At 41.5% G+C, this 19,358-nt stretch overlaps 1 protein-coding gene across 2 annotated transcripts in view; it reads right to left on the bottom strand.

The window, feature by feature from the left end:
• Window positions 1-4,464: 4,464 nt before the first annotated feature.
• rad51 (RAD51 recombinase) overlaps window positions 4,465-19,358 on the bottom strand; it is a 121,860-nt gene continuing 106,966 nt past the window's right edge. For both annotated transcript variants that reach the window (XM_078563029.1, XM_078563030.1), the window contains exons 8-10: window positions 16,648-16,777; window positions 10,435-10,556; window positions 4,465-5,328 (exon numbers count right to left, since the gene is read on the bottom strand). In XM_078563029.1, coding sequence (XP_078419155.1) covers window positions 5,205-5,328; window positions 10,435-10,556; window positions 16,648-16,777 — 376 coding nt within the window. In that variant the 3' untranslated portion in view covers window positions 4,465-5,204. The remainder of the gene's footprint in view (window positions 5,329-10,434; window positions 10,557-16,647; window positions 16,778-19,358) is intronic.

Here is a 19,358-nt window from a genome sequence, read left to right on the forward strand (position 1 = left end):
CCATCTGGATAAGCACCCTCCACTCCTTCCAGTCTACTGTCTCCTGCTGCTATCCCACTTCGGACCTCGATTCCTTAAACTGCCAACACAACTCTACCGTGCACCTTCTTACCCTATCTTTCAATGGCTCAGTATCTTCACTTCCAGTGATTGTTCTCTCTGCGAGCCGCTTAGCTCTGTCTGTCATCATAGTGTTAATCCTGTGGTCTTACTTTTTGTAGCTCGCAGGCACATTAATATAATCAGTAATACATCTATTTAGCCTTTTTCCAGCTAACCCTTTACCTGTATCCATCTTGTGGTAAATTGTTGTTAAGTATTATTTCTCCTTTCATTTCAATTCCTAAACTACAGATGCCACATAGTTTTACCTCTTCAGTGTTTTTTTTTTCCCTTCTGACCGTGATCATCCTAAAATTCTCTTGAGTTCAGTTTCTCTGTTGTCAACGAGGATCTCTGTCTCTAGATCTTTGCTTATCTCCCCCTGTGCATTTCCAATGTCTCAGTTGATGGCCAGATTATCAAAATCACTTCCCTTAAAAAGTTTGTATATTGTGTCCTCTTTCCCTAACTCATTCTCCTACTTGCCTCATACCATTTTACACATGCAACAGCTACCATCTTATCTTGTTCAGGTTGCCTGGAGAGACTTTAAAATAAATAAAATATTCTCATAACAGTTTTAAAAACAGGGATCAGGTATTGACATGTTTTGCTTCCTTATCTTCTTCTCAAACATCTCATTGTCTCAAAAGTAACCCACTAAATTGTGTCTGATCCGTTTCTTTTAGAATTATCCCAGATTCGTTAACTCAGCCAAAAATTGGATTTCTGCCAAACTTTGTCAATGACTTGAGCTTAGCTTCATATTTTGGGAACAGACTTTACAAAGACAAAAGCTTGCAGCCTTTGAATTAGTGCCAATTGTTGTCAAACCTTTTAAAATGAAAATTCCCTTTTGAGAAATTATCAGGAACCAAACCTCAAATTTTAAACTTTGTAAGAACTGTAATTTGCACTATCAAAATTAAAACTACCTCTTTCTTACGTGTGTTGATTTGTATCCAAGTTATAATTTCCGTATGTTTATTGACACATTCTTTATCTTAGATAGCATCCTAGTGATTCAAAAGTAACCTGTTAAATTTCACTGCACTTTACATCTCAAGATTGTCCCAAATTCAAATTACAGTGCTGTTGGGATGCAGATTTCCTTTAATATTTAATTCATTTCTTCAAAAGAAACCTGTTTTTATCCATTGGAACCATCTAGACCATGTGTTTATGTCTTTTGGTTTTCCTAGAATCCTTCTGAATTTCAAGTAATTTTTTTTTTCTCAGAATTTTAGAATACTAAATCGTATGTATTAATCCCAAATCAGCTTGGAAGCTGATGATGAGGGTTATTCCCTAGTCTGCAAGGGGGTGGTTACAAGGGTTGGTTCATCTCAAACAAAGGCAAGCCCTGTTTTATCTTTACACTACCTTCAAATTGCGATTTTGCCAGAAATCTCAACTCAAACCTTATACTCAAAACTTTGGAATGTTTGAATAAACTTTTCATTTAATCTAATATGGACCTTTCGACTCTAAAGTGCTCAACCACACATACAAAATACAATTTAGGGACGAAAACACATTAAAGCTCACATACAAATGCTTCCTTGCACACAAACAAACACATATATAAAGGTATGTATTTATATTCCTATAATATTGAACTTAACTCTAAACGAAGCTTCAAGTAGCAGTGGGGGGAATAAAGGGATCTTGAAGACTCTACCTATAGGGACAATCAAACTCACGAAAGCTCACATTTTCTCTGCTGCTGCTTGTCAATTGCTCATTAACCCCCTAGGGGTACCCTCTCTCTCCCTTTTCAGCACAAACAGCTCTTGTAACTTAGATCAATTCATTTTTTTAAGTTACAGGAAATTCAGTAGCGGACCTTTCGGGTCCCAATCATTCTTCCACTGGACATACGCAGGCCAACCAACCTTCTTACCCAACTTCCCTACCTCCCTTAAAACATATGCTAAGCGCTCAATTCTGTCCTGATTAAAGGTTCCATCTGGTGGGAAGCTCTCTCCCTTACCTTGGGTCCACTTAACCCATTCAGAAACATGTTGGACACTTTCAGGTCCATAATGGACATACATATAAGCATTTGGGGTTCCCCTTGGAGGGGGAACCTGGGGTTTCTTTGATGCCATATTACCCATTCTCTAACTAATAACTAAGAAAGTCCAGTCCTTGGCAGGTCCCCGACCCGCAATGTACTTTCATCAATCAGCCCACTCATACGCTCAAGGGGTCCCGGACCCCGAGCCGCAATCACGCACACACATACTCAGTACCAACTCCAGGGGCTTCCGACCCCGAATATATCCTAAACTCCAGAGGCTACTGACCTCGAGTATATCCTGGCCAGAGCGGTCCCAGACCGCGACAACTAATCTCCTAAATACTTAAATAGATGACTTACCCTAAGAGTCAGCCACAGGCAGGCGAAGACAGATCGCGGGTCAACAAACCCCAGAAGCCCAAATCGGGCTGCCGCGGACTGAGGAGTCTTGAACCGCGAGGTCCTAACGCTAGCGCTCCGTGGTCCAACCCTAGGGGTTAGTCATCTCGGTGGAACCTCCAAGAAACTGTCGGAGATTAATCACACCAAGGCATCATTTCGTACGTAGAAACCCCATTTATTACTTGTGCACAAGGGAGACAGCACAATGAGAGCTACTTTACAGTCGCGTAGCAGAATACACGCAGACTTATTAAAAACATTTTTACAGCCAATCAGTAAGTTTTGCAACAAACCTATCCGCATATTTGCATAAGTTAACTGACCAATCCATGTTCCAGTAAATTTCCATTTCCCTCACAACAGATGGTTACACAGATGCTTATCACAGCCCTGATTACATTCGGCCTGAGAAAGAACAAAATGGACTGTCTCAGGGCTCATCCTACAACTGTGGTCAGACAAGATGGTATTGTTTCTCAAGGTTGGAGTATTTTTCTCTTAGGCCTAGGCATACAATTCAACTTATCCCTTAACCCTTCCAGCACCAAATGGGTTCCCTGCAGTTGCCTAGGCCATCGCAGTGTCAACGGCCAAACAAAACCTGTCCTCTGCAGAACTAACAGATGACTAATCCAAAAGCGGACGGAACACTGCAAGATACCAATGTGCCTCACCGAACAAATCAATTTGATCAGTTAAAAATGAGTGAAATACTTGTGTAGATTCAGCCATATAAAATTGGCTCATTGTTAAATCTATATAAATTGTTAAACCACTGGGTTAGACACTGGTCTTTCACCTTTGAAATCTGGCTTTAATTCTTGCTCAGATTGATGAAATTAGATCTGCTTTTTGTAAGGTTCTTAAATGAAATGAACCTGAGCAATTGCAATAAGATAAAAACAAAAAACTGCGGATGCTGGAAATCCAAAACAAAAATAAAAATACCCGGAAAAACTCAGCAGGTCTGTCAGCATCTGCGGAGAGGAACACAGTTAACGTTTCGAGTCCGTATGACTCTTCAACAGCAATTGCAATTCAGTTCCTAGCTGCTATGGGTGCAACTGACCCGAATGAGGGGCTGTCAATACCAATTGCTGATGTGCGAAATTGAAACATTTCACACTGCTGAAGTTCAGGACATTCTTCTTTGATTGGGGCTGAGACATAAATGGGGAAAAATGGAAGCAGCTTTACTCTACATAACCACACTACCCTGACCCAGCAATGCTACTTCTTCAGTTCTCTGCCCAAAGACAGGTCTGACCCACAGCAACCTCCACCACAGTAGGGCAAGGAGGTAGGTCCAGAACACCCCAGCTGGAATGGGGATGGAACCCCATGCTATTGGCATCAATCTGATCTACACCAGCTGTCCAGTCAACTGAGCCAACTGGCACACCCCCACCTCTCCAGTCAACTGAGCCAACTGGCACACTCCCACCTCTCCACAAGGAGTCTGAATTGCTATGAATAGTGATGATGCTCCAATTTTCTTTACATAACATGGCTGACCAGAAATCTCTCCCACTCTTAACATCTGCCATCGGCATATGTTGGATGGATTGCAGATTATGCTCAACCTTGTTTGGCTGCATTACGAATGCACCTTCTTTGGCCATCAAGTCCTGGTGCGGGACTTGAACCCAGAGCTTCTGGCTCAGTGGGACGCTACCCACTACAGCATAGATCTCCCCAGGAAGTGTGATGTTAAAATGAAAATTGGTTCACTGCATTGCTAATGATTCTCAGCTTGAAGAACACATTTTAACAAAGTTAAAAACTGCATTGATGTAATTAAAGTAATTGTCACTGTAGTTTATTTATATGAATTTCAAGTTTTCCATCATTACCAAGAATGGCCTTTTATTAGCCTTATGTATAAAAGGTAAATGGCACCCTGTTTAGGATGCACTAAGAAACAGAAGCATTGCAAATTCCTCTGTTAAAGCAATGTGTTTTAATTGTTACATAGTTTAACAAAATTATGCGCTAAATGTACCCGTTTCTACACCCTCAACAGATCTCGTTACTTAAAACGAATCAAAGAAACAAAATCAAAAGAAGGGAATATGCTTCCTAATAGTCTTCTTGCAGCATTGATAGGTTCAGTGATCCACTATGGGACAGGCACGTGGGTCAATTTGGTATGGTTGTTCAATGGCATCTATGTGGTTCATTTTCTTTCATTTCCAAAAGGGCACTTCTTATCTATAAAACTTGGAAACCCAAAAGCATCATGCAGTGCCAGCTTATGCATTCAACAGGTTTCCAGTTTGCTACCAATGGACTCTACAGTGGTGATTCACACAGCAGAGCTCAAGTTACTGTTACTGAAACTGCAGCTAGTGAATCTGGAAATCATTTAACACAAACACATAATGAATCTCTGTTCAGTGTAGTTTTCTCTGCCCACTTTAACCTCAGCCAAATGTTATAAACATGGGGTCATAATAAATCATCCTCCCTATGGCTCCCAACTTTAATATTCGATCTGTCTGAAACATCAGATAACAATTAAATGCGGCTTTATTTAGTGAAGCTGAAAGCCGCAACAAGTTCAAAGCACTAACAGCACGTTAGTGTGATGTCTACACACAGTATTTACTGATTGTCCTGGGCGTGTTTGCTTGCTGCCGATAGCTTCCAGCACAGGACGAGGAAGGGTCATTCACATTTAGTCTTTAGCATCCCCAACCCCGTCGGAATTGATAGCAAACATAGCCTCTGCCTCAGGCAAGCAAGGAGAGTCGTAAATCTTACAGATACGGGTTTCACCTCGCCCTTTCCTCAAGTACAACCTGAAAAAGAAATGAAGAAAAGCAAATTTTTAAGTAAACTGGGCAATGCCTTTGCACCATCCTTTATTTTTCATTCACAAGAATATTTAGTCCCTATTACTTCAAAAAGGCAACTTAAAGGTTCCCCTCATGACTCAGTTAGTTAATTCAGTAAGCAGCTGAGTCACAATGGTTCAAATCCTGACAGGTTTTGGATTAGTTCTCAGAGAAACAGAAGGATGCTATAATTGGCCTTAGTTACGTGGATTTGGGGGTGAAGATCAGCTAGAGTCGCTGCTCGTTATAGCTATCAGGCAATCTCTGCTAGAAATTCATAACTGGATGTTGGCTAAGGACAGGATCAACTTCCAGGGCGGACTAACTTGTCAACACATCAATATTTCAATAATAATTGAATACTAATGAATACCAAACAACCCATTCCAGGGAAAATGTGAATGTTTAATAGAGGAGGAAGAGAAGAATCTGGCAGAAAAACAAGGGCACAAGTTCGCCAATGTGAAGTAATCGAGTTGGATACTCCAGGTGTGGTCAAGTACAATGTCTTGAGAGACACAAAATCCATTTGTACACAGCCTTTACTGTAGAAGAGGAGCCAAATAGAGGGGGGAGAAAATATTAGGAATAGCTAGGTAGATGGACACTGAGGGTTATCAAAAGCTTGGCTGAAAAGGTGACTTTTGAAAAGAGTTTTTATTTAAGGGTGGAGAGAGGAGAAGCTGAGGAGTTTCAGAAGACACTTCCAGAGAACAAGTTGAGGGTAGCTAAAGGTTCTTCCATCAATGATGGGGCAACGGGAAGGCATATAGGGAAAAGCCAAAGTTAGAGGATCAATTGATATGGCAGGAGTAGTAAATTAAAGGAAGTTGCAAAAATAGGCTGGGGCATGGCCTCAAGGGATTTGAAAGACAAGAACTTGAAATTTTGCTTAAGGGAATGGGAACCAATGTAGGCCAACAGAAAGGTTACGGGTGAGCTAAATGGTGAAGGTTAAGTTCCAGAAAGCAGCCTTTTAGAACTTTTAGACTTTGCAGAGAGTAGGAGGGTAAAAGGCCAGCAAGGGAGACTTTAGGAAAAGTCCAGAGGCTTTCAAAAGCAGAGGTAAGCAAATTGGTGGCAGATGGGTTTTGATGAGTGGAAGGTGGCAATTATTGCAGAGATGGAAATAAACAGTCTTGGTAATGAACTGGACATTGGGTTTGAGGCTCTGATCAAGGTTGAACTGGTGTCTAAGGTTTGACGTGGTCTGGGTCAAACTGATGGGAGCCAGGAAAGGACTGATGACAGCAGCAAGGAAGCTGTGATTAAACTTTCACATTTTCTGCAGTGAAGTGCCTGGCCTTCTGCCAACACAATTTGTTGCAGGTGACAAAAATCAATTAACTCAGTTTTCCTGATGTTTAGTTGGAGGAAGTTGTGATTCATCCACAATAATTTGGGAATAAGCCTAACAGCATGGATGCAGTCAAGGAGAATAAATGGGCTGGGTGTCATTAATATACATATGAAAACTGATCCTACACCATTACATTGATAATGTCAATGGGGGAAGATGGTGGCTGATTTGGTACAAGCGAGCAAATTAGTAAGTCTATCGCAGGAGTGTTATATCAAAGGGTAACGGGTGATAAGTAAGAAAGCCTCATTAAGATTAAGGACTTGGAAATGGAGGGAAAAGGGAGAGTTTAAAGGAGTAGTCTTGATAAACAGAATCTGACTATGTGTCGCAAGGTCCTTATTTGCATTTCACAACAAATACTTCATTTATTAAAATGAAACATTTAAAACAGGTGACAGAGCAGGTTCAGGTCACCAATTACTGTACGATAAGGTAAGAGGAGGCTGATTCTTGTCCACAGTTCTCCACATATTGCTTTTTCAATCATAGCTGCATTCTCACTGGGAAGTCTCGTGGAAAGGGACTTCAGCACAGAAAATGTGACAGCTCAACCATAGCTCTAATTGTGTCATACACCTGCTAGCAACTGGTTTCAGGCTGGCATTGAATACAACTTGAGAACAGTTCAAACGTTTAAGTGGGGTCACTATATTCACAGAAAAAGATCAAAAAGCAACCAGGAGGAAATTTAATACTACATAAAGTGCAATGCGATTCAGACAAACTCCTGCAACAAAGCGAACACAAGCAGTAAAATAGTGCAGTGATGAAATGCGCCAGTTACATTTACAATAGTTTATCTGGTGTAGAAATCTTTAAAATCATGAGTTTCCTTTTCTTTATTCATTCATGGGATGTGGGCATTGCTGGCTAGGCCAGTGTTTATTGCTTATCCCTAATTGCCCTCAAGGTGGTGGTGGTGGTGAGCCACCTTCTTGAACTGCTGCAGTCCATGTAGTATAAGTACAAACAGTACTGTTAGGAAGGGAGTACCAGGATTTTGACCCAGCAACAGTGAAGGGTTAGCGCCAAGTCAGGTGGCTTGGAGGGGAACATGCAGGTGTCTTTGTTCTCATGCATCTGCTGCCTTTGTCCTTCTAGGTGGTAGAGGTTGGGGGTTTGGAAGGTGCTGTCGAAGGAGCCTTGGTGGGTTGCTGTAGTGCATCTTCTTTATGGTACACACTGCTGCCTCTGTGCATCAGTGGTGGAGAGTGAATCTTCAAAGTGGTGGATCAGGTGCAAATCAAGCAGGCTGTTTTGTCCTGGATGGAGTCGAGCTTCTTGAGTGTTGTTGGAGCTGCACTCATCCAAGCAAGTGAAGAGTATTCCATCACATTCCTGACTTGTGCCTTGTAGATGGTGGATAGGTTTTGGGGAGTCAGGAGATAAGTTACTCACACAAAATTCCCAGCCTCTGACCTGCTCTTGTAGCCATTGTTTAAATGGCTGGTTCGGTTCAGCTTTTGGTCAATGGTAACCCCCCAGTAAGTTGACAGTGGGAGATTCAGCAATGGTAATGCCATTGTGTGATTCTCTAGTGCTTTTATATATTATTCCACATGCTGGTTTCTCAAAAAGGTGGATAATAAGCATTACCAAAACAATGCAAGTGGCAGGGCCATAAACAATGTAATTCATTGTACCATTTCTTAGGTAATACCTGGAATAATAGATAACAGCACTAGGGAGTCACACAATCCTAGTGCACCTTGTATGTTCTGTAAATAAAGTTTTGGTTTAACTAGTAATTTACATGCATTTGTAGGAAAATTGCATGAGTTCAATACCACACTTATCTTCTAAATGTGTTCCTCAGTCTGGTCACATTGAGCCATGGCAATATAGGTCAAATTCATCACAGATATCTAGTGTTTGCTACGCTGTGCATTATCTCTCAGGTCTACTTATGTAATTCCCAACAGATTTCAAAATGGGACATTTAATTAGCACACTGTTGCCTTCCAATTCTCTGGAACCAGGTCCTAGAATTTGATAAAAATGTTTTTAAAAACCGCTTGGGTTTCCATCCTAATTATTACCCAGCAATTATCAAGCGTATTATCCTCCATAGTGAACAATCTGCCTATATTCAGCATCAAGGTTCATATATGAACATAACATAATAGGAAGCCATATGACCATTTGAACCTGCACCTCCATTCAATAAGATAATGGCTGATCTGATCTTAGCCTAAACTCCACTTTCCTGCCTGTTCCCCATAACCCTAGACTCCACTATAGTTTAAAAATCTGTCTATTCAAGTAACTCAGCCTCCAGCATGAAAAATGATCACTTTGATATGGTATGAGAATGACCAACATCCATGGAACCATATCCCAGTTGGAGATTGATACTTCCACATGTGGAGGTCAAACAATTGGAGAACTTTGATCAATAATTGTCAAATATCAAATAAAATGGTCGAGGGGCGTTTTTATGACTGGATGCCTGTGTCCAGTGGGGTTCCACAGGGATCGGTGTTAGGTCCCTTGTTGTTTGTGGTATATATAAACGATTTAGACTTGAATGTAGGAGAATGTTGAACAGTAAGTTTGCGGATGACATGAAAATTGGCGGGATGGTAAATAGTGAGGAGGCTAGCCTTAGATTACAGGAGGATAGAAGGGGGCTGGTCAGATGGGCTAATCCGGATAAGTGTGAGGAGATGCACTTGGGCAGGACAAACAAGGCACGGGAATACACGATAAATGGTAGGACCCTGGGAAGTACCGAGGATCAGAGGGACCTTGGTGTGCACGTCCACCAATCCCTTAAGGTAGCGGGACAGGTAGATAAGGTGGTTAAGAAGGCATATGGGATACTTGCCTTTATTAGCCGAGGCATAAAATATAAGAGCAAGCAGGTCATGCTGGAACTGTATAAAATGCTGGTTAGGCCACAGCTAGAGTATTGTGTGCAGTTCTGGAATCTGCGTTATTGGAAGGATGTGATTGCACTAGAGAGAGAGTGCAGAGGAGATTTAGCAGGATGTTGCCTGGGCTGGAGAGTTTTAGTTATGAGGAGAGATTGGATTGCTTATTTTCCCTGGAGCAGAGGAGATTGAAGGGGAACATGATTGAGGTGTATAAAATTATGAGGGGCATAGACAGGGTAGACAGGAAGGAACTTTTCCCCTCGGTGGAGGGATCAATTACCAGGGGGCATAGATTTAAGGTAAGGGGCAGGGGGTTTAAAGCGGATGTGAGGAAGAATTTTTTCACCCAGAGGGTGGTGGGAATCTGGAATTCACTGCCTGAAAGGGTAGTAGAGGCAGAAACCCTCAATATTTAAGAAGTATTTGGATGTGCACTTGCAATGCCATAGCATACATAGCTCTGGGCCTAGCGCTGGAAAATGGGGTTAGAATAGTTAGGTACTTGTTTGACCGGCACAGACTCGATGGGCTGAAGTGCCTTTTTCTGTGCTGTAGACATCTATGACTCTATAATTGAAATTAATAACTGAAAGTACAACTTTAAGTTGACAGTCTCACATCACTTGAACTTTGTCAATTGCATTCCAACTGCCAACAGTGCAAAGCAAACTTTAAATCAGATAGTTAACTCTACCATCTAGAAACTTGTGAAACTTCGTTTTCAAACTGCTTAACACAGACAAACAGCAAATTGTCCTGTCAGCTCTGCTCGATCACATCTGTCTGTTCAGAAACCCAACATGCACTTAGCACCTTACAATTCCATCATACCTCGTTGTTGATGCATGAGCAATGATGTTTCCACCAATTGGCTTTTTTGGATCAGCAGCAAACATTGCTGCCCCATCGACTTGTGCCACAACCTGGTTAGTTATTACCACAGCTACCCCAAACTAGAAGAAAAATAAGTGCAAGATGTTAAGATGTGATGCACACTGCTCCAATTTCAATGCAGGTTATAGAAGTCACAATCCTTCTTTCAGTTTCCATGTCCCTTTTGGGTCCACTAAATTTACACACAATGGGGATATTAACATTTCAGAAAGCCAAAGCAAACAAAGTTTTTGCCAGCAAAGTTAATAACACAAAAATACAAAACCCTGTGGCACACATCACTATTTGAGAGAGTGAGAACTGATTTTGTGACAATTGATACAGACACTACAAACACATTGCATAACTGACCCTGCTGATTGAAAGCATACAGACCCAAAGTGCAGGAAAACAGTAGGAACACACTTTTCTTGGTGTAGTGCCAGTCTTGTATTAAAAAATGTATCTTCATGGCATGTAATATGAAGCTGTATTGCAAACTATCGCAAAACCGTATGGCCAAATGCACATATTCAAAGCTGTTAAGTGTCTTTGGTTTTGGATTAATAATACAAATGCAAAATTGCAGTAAATCTGAAAAAGAAATAGAAAATGCTGGAAACGATCAGCAGATCAGGCAGCATCTATAGAGAGAGAAACAGTGTTTCAGACTGTCTGAACCAGTTCTGAAAGGTCATTGATCTGAAATGTTAATTCTTCCTCTCTCCACAGATGCTGCCTGATCTGCTGAGTATTTCCAACATATTCTGCTTTTAATACGAATTCACAACTAGGATCCGGCAATTTAGCAATCAAATTTCTCAAGGACACCCATGCAGTTGTCCTTAACTTCAACAGAAAAACGTAAGATTTCAAAATTATGGGTTTTGATGGGGTAACAAGGGCAAGACTATTTCCATTATGTAATGATATGTCTAGGTAGGAACTTTAGTCATAGGAACCTTTGTACTCTGGGAGTGCTGCTGTGTGGAAGCGACATTGTATGACACGTTCCTCACTGCAGGAGTCCATGTTTGCTCGTGTCTATATTCTGTGTGTACATTTAATAAAGCACTGTTCATTGTCATAAACATCTCCAAATATTACAACTAGGAACAAATCTTAATATTGTGTCAGAATTATATGTTAGCTAAGTGTAAATACTTATGGAGGACAAACTACATGTGACTACCAACGCTAAAAAGATACACAGCAGCATGGCAAAATTGAGCCCACCAGATAATTTCGACTTTAGCTGCCCAGAGCAGTGGCCTGAATGGAGCAGCGCCTTCACCAGTACAGGATCGCCACCAAGCTGAACAAGGAGCCTGGTGAAGTCCAGGTATGCACACTAATTTATGCGCTGGGGAAGGAGGGAGAGGCAGTCATTAAAATGATCTCGTTTGAGGTGGATGAGGAAAATGATTTTGACAAAGTGCTCGAGAAACTGACTGCATGTTTTGTGCCCAGACATAATGTTATTCACGAAGTAGCTAAATTTCACCAAAGAGTGCAAAAAGAGGGTGAATCAATAGAAGAGTATAACAGGAGTTTGAATGAACCAGCAGAAACATGCAAGTTTGGGGAAAAGAAAAAGGAAAATATCCGGGACAGACTCGTGATTGGCATTACTGATAAAGAAATGTCCCAGAAGCTACAGTTACAGCCCATGACACTGGTGAAAGCTATACAGCTAGCACGTCCATCAGAAAAGACAAAATTGGAGATGCAAGAACAAATGACTAGCAATGCATTATGTGAAGTATTTCGGAAAGTTGATAAACAATCGGGGGCTGAGTGAATGGAAAAAGGACAGAGAAAGGAGCATACTAAGAAAAATGCACATTTGAAACAAGATGATGACAGCACATTTTGTAGCAGAACACATGCTCGACGAGATCACTGCACTGCAAGGTATGTAGAATGCGACAAATGTAAGAAAGTAGGCCATTTTGCTGTGGTCTGTCGCACCCATGTGGTGAACGAAGTAACTGCAGGTGATGTGAGAAACAAAGAAGATGAATGTCCTGTCCTTAGCTCTGTCACACACGTAAATGACAATAGCAAGCCTTGGAGAGTGGACCTTCCAATTCAAGGAACAGTTGTGAGTTTCAAAATAGATACTGGAGCAGACAGTAGTATAATCTGTGACAAAACATACTTTGCCTTGACGTCTCCCCCGCAGCTCAAAGGCACTAATGTCACTCTTGACATTCCAGGAGGGAAACTGCAATGCCAATGGAAATTCCTTGCAAAAACACAGTATAAAGCGAGACACTACAAGTTTACTGTGTATGTGATTAATGGGGCATCATTGAATAATTTGCTAGCACATGATGTGGTCGCAGTAATGGGCTTAGTCCAGCAAGTTGACAAAGTCCACTGTGATATCTTTGGAGAAATTGGCCTGCTTAAGTTCACGACAGTTAAGCGAGGCCTTAAAGAAGGTGCAGAGCCCTACAGTATTCCAAGTGCAAAGAGAATTTCACTGCCGATGCTCCCCAAAGTCAGAAAAGAATTGGAACATATGATCAACTGTGGTGTCACTGAAGAGATTAAAGAGCCCACTGGATGGTGTGCCCCGATGGTACCTGTGCCAAAGAAAAATGCATCAATTAGAATCTGCGTTGATCTCAAAAGACTTAACAAGGCAGTACTGAGAGAAAAATACATCCTTCCAACACTTGATAAGATCCTCCCAAAGCTACCCAATGCCCGAGTGTTTTCATTGCTGGATGCTGCAAGCAGATTCTGGCAAATTCCACTGCATGAGGATTGTGCTAAGCTGACCACATTTATAACTCCATTTGGCAGGTATTTCTTCCGCAGATTGCCTTTTGGTATTACCAGTGCACCAGAAATCTTTCAAAGAGAGATGACAGATCTGTTTTGACATCAAGAGGGCATTGCTGTGTACATGGATGACATTCTGATCTATGGCACGACTGAATGGGAACATGACAGAAGACTGTCTCAAGCATTGCAGGCCCTTGATGTCACCAGCCTGAAGCTCAATGAAGAGAAATGCTCGATTCAACAAACACAACTGCATTTCCTTGGACATTACATCGACAAGCATGGCATACACCTAGACCCTCAGAAGGTCCAGGCCATCGTGGAGATGATGCCTCCAGAGAATGTCTCAGAATTGCGCAGGACTCTAGGCAGAATACATTACCTTGGCAAGTTCCTGCCCAACCTTTTTGATGTCACAAGACCCTTGACTGCACTGTTGAGGAGTGATGCATGCTGGAACTGGACACCAACACAAAAGCAAGCCTTTGGGAAGGTCAAAAACCTGATTTCAGAGGCTCCTGTGTTAGCCTTCAATGACAGTACAAAGCCTACTGTTGTCAGCGCTGATGCAAGCAGCTACAGCCTCGATGGAGTCCTACTGCAGAACCACAGTGGAGAGTTGAAACCTGCCGCTTATTGCTCCAGAACCCTGACAGACGCAGAAATGTGGTATGCACAAATTGAGAAGGAGTGCTTAGCAGCTGTTTGGGCTTGTGAGAAATTTAAGTATCTGTATGGCCTAGATACATTCACACTCCACACAGATCATAAGCCTTTCATCCCTTTGATTAATAGCAGAGACTTCGACTGCATACCATTGCGCTGCCAACAACTTCTAATGCGGATGATGAGATACAACCCACAAGCCCTGGAAGGCACTTGTGGCAGACACAGTGTCAAGACATCCTCCACCTGCCGTCCAACTTGATTTGGCTGACTTGAATGCAGAAGCTGACATGTATGAGGACGTAGCACATTCTGCACAACTAGTGTCCAAAACGAAACTAAAATTAGTGAAGCAGCTGACAAGTACGGACTCTGACCTGCAGACTGTGATCCACTGTCAGGTCTGGACGGCCAAGATATGCAGCTAAAGTGCCAGAGAATGTAAAGGCTTAATTAATCCAGAAAGACTGCCTCTCAGAGTCAAGAGGATTTCTGCTGCATGGCAACCGAATAACCATCCCAAGGAATTTACATAGCAAGATTAAGGAATGGTTGCACAACGTCCATCGAGGCATCACCAAGTGATGAGAGCCAAACTGAATGTATGGTGGCCTGGTGTCAGGAAGGACATAGAAACTAGGGTGGAAACATGTAGAGTTTGTCAAATAGCCAAACCCACCCAACAGAGGGAGCCACTGATGACCACACCACTGCTAGAAAGAGCTTGGAAGAGAGTGGGAGCTCATATAAGCGAACTCTAGAAGTGATACTACCTAACTGTCATTGATTACTTCTCTAGATACCTGGAAATCGCTTACTTACCAAACATAGCCAATGACACTGTGATATCCACACTGAAGAATATCTTTGCTCGCTGGGGATGTTCAAACGAACTTGTCTCTAACAATGGCCCCAGTTCACAGGCAAGGGGTTTGCTGAGTTTGCCAGAGTGTACAACTTTCAACATTTAACAACCAGTCCGTATTATCCACAGGCTAATGGGGAAGCAGAATGAGCTGTTCAGACTGCCAAGAAGATTCTGCGTCAGGACAACCCATTTCAAGCTCTACTGAGCTATAGAGCTACTCCATTGCAAGCAACTGGATCTAGCCCAGCACAGCTCATGCTTGGCAGACAGCTCAGAATTAGCGTTCCCACGCTAGAAGGTAACCTGTTGCCTAAATGGCCCGATTTCAAGTTATCTCGGAAAGCTGACGACTCACTAAAGCACGCTACAGACACTTTACAACAGGTGACATTCTGTTAAAGAGCTGCCCACCCTATGTCCTGGTGAACAGGTTGTAGTGAAGCTAGATGAAGACTGAGGTTTGATTACTAAAGTGACGGTGTTGCAACCGACTGACACGCCAAGATCCTACCTAATCCAATCAGAGAAGGGCATCCTTAGCCAGAACAGACACCATCTGAAACCTATCAGGGGACAAGCTTCAAATGTGGAAGACTTTGAAGATGTCAACTCCAAAGTTTCAGCAGCTAGTGACACACCACAAGATCCACCAGATGTTGGAGGTGTTGCAGACATGTCCAGAACTAACAATTCCCACAGCCCACAGAGAAGCACATCTAGAGGCTGGATTGTTAGAAAACTGGTACGCTACAGAGACTATGAAACCTGATATAGCTGACACGTAGCTAGTTGCCTTAGAGAAAGAATCTTTGTATTAGCTAACTGATTAGGAAGTTCATGTGATATGTTAAAAAAGTGAACATTTTAATGTTACTTTCCAGTTACTGACTAGTTTAAAAGTCCTAATTTTTGACACAGTAAACTTGTTAGTGACATCCATTGTTCTTTACTCAAAAGGGGGGGAATGATGTAATGATATGCCTAGGTAAGAACTTTAGTCAGAAGAACTTTTGTGCTTTTGGAGTGCTGCTGTGTGGGGGCTATATTGTGTGACACATTACTCACTGCAGTAGTCAGTGTTTGCTCGTGTCTGTGTGTACATTCAATAAAGCACTGTTCATTGTCATAAATGTCTCCGAGTATTACAACTAGGAACAAATTCTAATACATTGGACAGGAAGCTAGTGATGAAAGTCAATGATCAGAATAAGTAAAGGTTAGCAGCAAATATTCTATAATAGAGATGTTGGAGCATGGAATTCTTTGCTACAGGAATTAGTGAGGCAGAAATTATATCACATGAAAGTGGAGAAATATGTGAAGCATTGGCAGACACAAGGTTACAAGGAGAACACGGCTGTAGGATTAGTTACATTGGTCTAGGAAAGAGCTACTGCAGACAATATCGATTAAATAGCCTCCGCTGTGCTGTAAATGTCTGTTCTGGAGAACATTCCTGGAAGCTTATCCCCCAACTATTCTGGTCCAGGAACAAAACAGTTTTAAATAATATGGTGTAGGGTAAACATTTTGCAGTCTGGAATGCTTTCAATTTTTCAATAATTTGGATTCTACTTATTGAGAATCCCCAGCATCCAAAGGTTGCCCGCCCCCTGCAAGGTTTAATATTCACACAAAATGTTTGCAAGCTTGCTAGCAGTGATTCCCAACTCAAAGCAGTATTATCTTGTATTTTTCTTTTTTCATCGTTTACTTCAATCATTTATTACAGGTCTACTCCATCTTGACCCTCACAAAATGACTGGCCTAATTCCTACTAACATTGGTTCACAAATGTATCTCTGAATTCGAAATGGTAAAAATGTTATGAGAAATCTTACCTCATCTGCTAGTCGCAACAACATTCGTAGAAAACGTGCAAGATGCATCTGCCTAGCCGATAGTTCACCTCTCCCAGAGTAGTCTGTCCTGTACAAGGCTGTTGCACTGTCCACAATTAACAATGCATATCTACAATTTGGAAAGACAATTTTAAAAACAACAGCATGCAGCAACCATTACAGAATTCTTGACACTATGAAATCAGAAGTACTCAGGGAAAAATTATTTGACCCATCAAAATTCATCTTCAGCACTCTTTAATCCAGCTGAATTCTGAATGCACTGATTTATGCCTCCACTATCCTATCTGGAAATTATTCACAATAATCATCACCCTTTGAGTAAAAAGCCTTGCATTTAATTAATTTGAAATTTTGTTTCCTGATCCTATCCCTCTCACTTAGTACAAGATCTGCTTTGTCTATATTATTTAATGTTGTATAAAATGCAATGAGTGTCCCCAGCACTTTGAATGTCTTCTTTCTAGTGGCAGATGGCCCTAGTGCGGGTGGGGTGGGGGGAAGGGATTGAAATGGGCTAAAAGGTGGAGATGAAACAATAGATCAAAATAAATTAAAAAAATAGGAGGGGAAAGAAAAAAATATAGTTGTAAAAAAATTATAAATTATTGGACAAAGGGGGATTGGAAAGGGGGTGGGGATGGAGGAGAAAGTTCATGATCTGAAATTGTTGAACTCAATATTAAGTCCAGAAGGCTGTAAAGTGCCTAGTTGGAAGATGAGGTGCTGTTCCTCCAGTTTGCGTTGAGCTTCACTGGAACATTGCAGCAGGCCAAGGATGGACATGTGGGCATGAGAGCAGGTTGGTATGTTGAAATGGCAAGCGACAGGGAGGTCTGGGTCATGCTTGCGGACAGACCGAAGGTGTTCCGCAAAGCAGTCACCCAGTCTGCGTTTGGCCTCTCCAGTGTAGAGGAGACCGCATTGGGAGCAGCGAATGAAGTAGACTAAATTGAGAGAAGTGCAAGTGAAGCGCTGCTTCACTTGAAAGAAGTGTTTGGGCCCTTGGACGGTGAGGAGGGGGGAAGTTTAGGCTGACCAGTGACCAGAAGCTTAACTGTGCTGGCCAGATAGATACTGTTGTTGCAAGAGCAGGTCAGAGGCATGGAGTAATTCACCACCTGATTCCCCATACCTTGTAGATGGTGGACAGCTTTTGGGGAATCAGGAGATGTTACTTGCTAGCTTGCTTCCCTTAATGTCCCCATTAGCACATCCTTTAAATAATATCACCACCGTCAACACCCCTTTGTCCTTTTGTCTATGACATCTTTGGCAGTCTCTTCTTGGTCTCCACCTATCACTGGCCCCCTATTGTGCTCTCCTGTCCCACCCTCTTCTATCAGCTTATATTTCATCTCATTTCTATATGTCTTAGTTCTGATGAAGGGTCATACGGACTCAAAACGTCAACTGTATCCTTCTCCGCAGATGCTGTCAGACCTGCTGAGATTTTCCAGATATTTTTATTTTTATTATAAAGGATATCAATGGTTGGAGATTCAACAATGGGAATGCTTTTCATTGCCATGGGAAGGTAATTAGTTTCTCTCTTGTTGGAGATAGTCATTGCCTAGCACAAATGTTACAAGTCACTCATCAGCCCAAGTCTGATGCTAAGTGAAACATCAATGGACCTTGAACTCAAACTCAAAAGAGTATCTGCTACTATCTGAATATTGACATTTCCTGTACTAGCTATTTTATATTTTCAGACTAACATTTAAGGACTATGTGTGCCAAATCAGGGAAATTGCAATGTGGTAAGCCTGGAATCTTTGGGGCCTGGATTAATACACCTATAGGACACCTATAGACTTAGAAATGAGCAATTCAGAGATGATGCACGCTTCACTAGATCCAAATTCAAGTCTTAAAAGGTGAAGAACCAACAGTAATACCCATTCAACTCCACTCATAACTACCATATTTAAAACATATATTCTGACATTTTCATTTATTTGGAATAATGGAATCCTTACTAAAATAATTGAATCCTTGCTAAAGGTGGGAATAGAAAAAATCTAGAAATAAAAAATATAATAATGAATAGTGAGCATGGATTTCAAAAGGGAAAATCTTACTTGACTAATATTATTGAATTTTTGAGGAGATAACAGGGAGTAGACAATGCTGATGTAAGGGATGTAATTCAGCTCGATTTTCAAAAGGTGCCCCACAATAGACTAATGGATAAGGTCAGAGAACGTGGAATCAGGGGACAAGTAGCAGATTGGACTGTTAGTTGGCTTCAAGTCAGAAAGCAGAAAGTGGGAGTAAAGCTTAGTTATTCCAAATAGTATAAGGTGGGCAGTGGTATTCCACAAAGACCACAACTGTTCACAATTTACATTCATGATTTGGACTTCAGAATCAAAAACACAAGTCCCAAATTTGCAGATGACAGCAAATTAGGGGGCAGAGTCAATATTGAGGAGGACTACAACAAATTGAATGACCACATAAATAAAAGCAAAATACTGCAGATGCTGGAAATCTGAAATAAAAAAAGAAAATGCTGGAAACCACAGAAAATCTGGTGGTATCTGTGAAGAGAGAAACAGAGTTAACGCTTTGAGTCCTTATGACTCGTCTTCAGATCACATTAATAAACTTGCAGAGTAATTGGCAAATGAAGTTCAACACAGATAAATGTGAGGTAGTACATTTTGGTAGTAAGAATGGAGACA

This window comes from Cetorhinus maximus, chromosome 18 (assembly GCF_964194155.1).
Source record: "Cetorhinus maximus chromosome 18, sCetMax3.hap1.1, whole genome shotgun sequence".
NCBI classification, from domain to species: domain Eukaryota; kingdom Metazoa; phylum Chordata; class Chondrichthyes; order Lamniformes; family Cetorhinidae; genus Cetorhinus; species Cetorhinus maximus.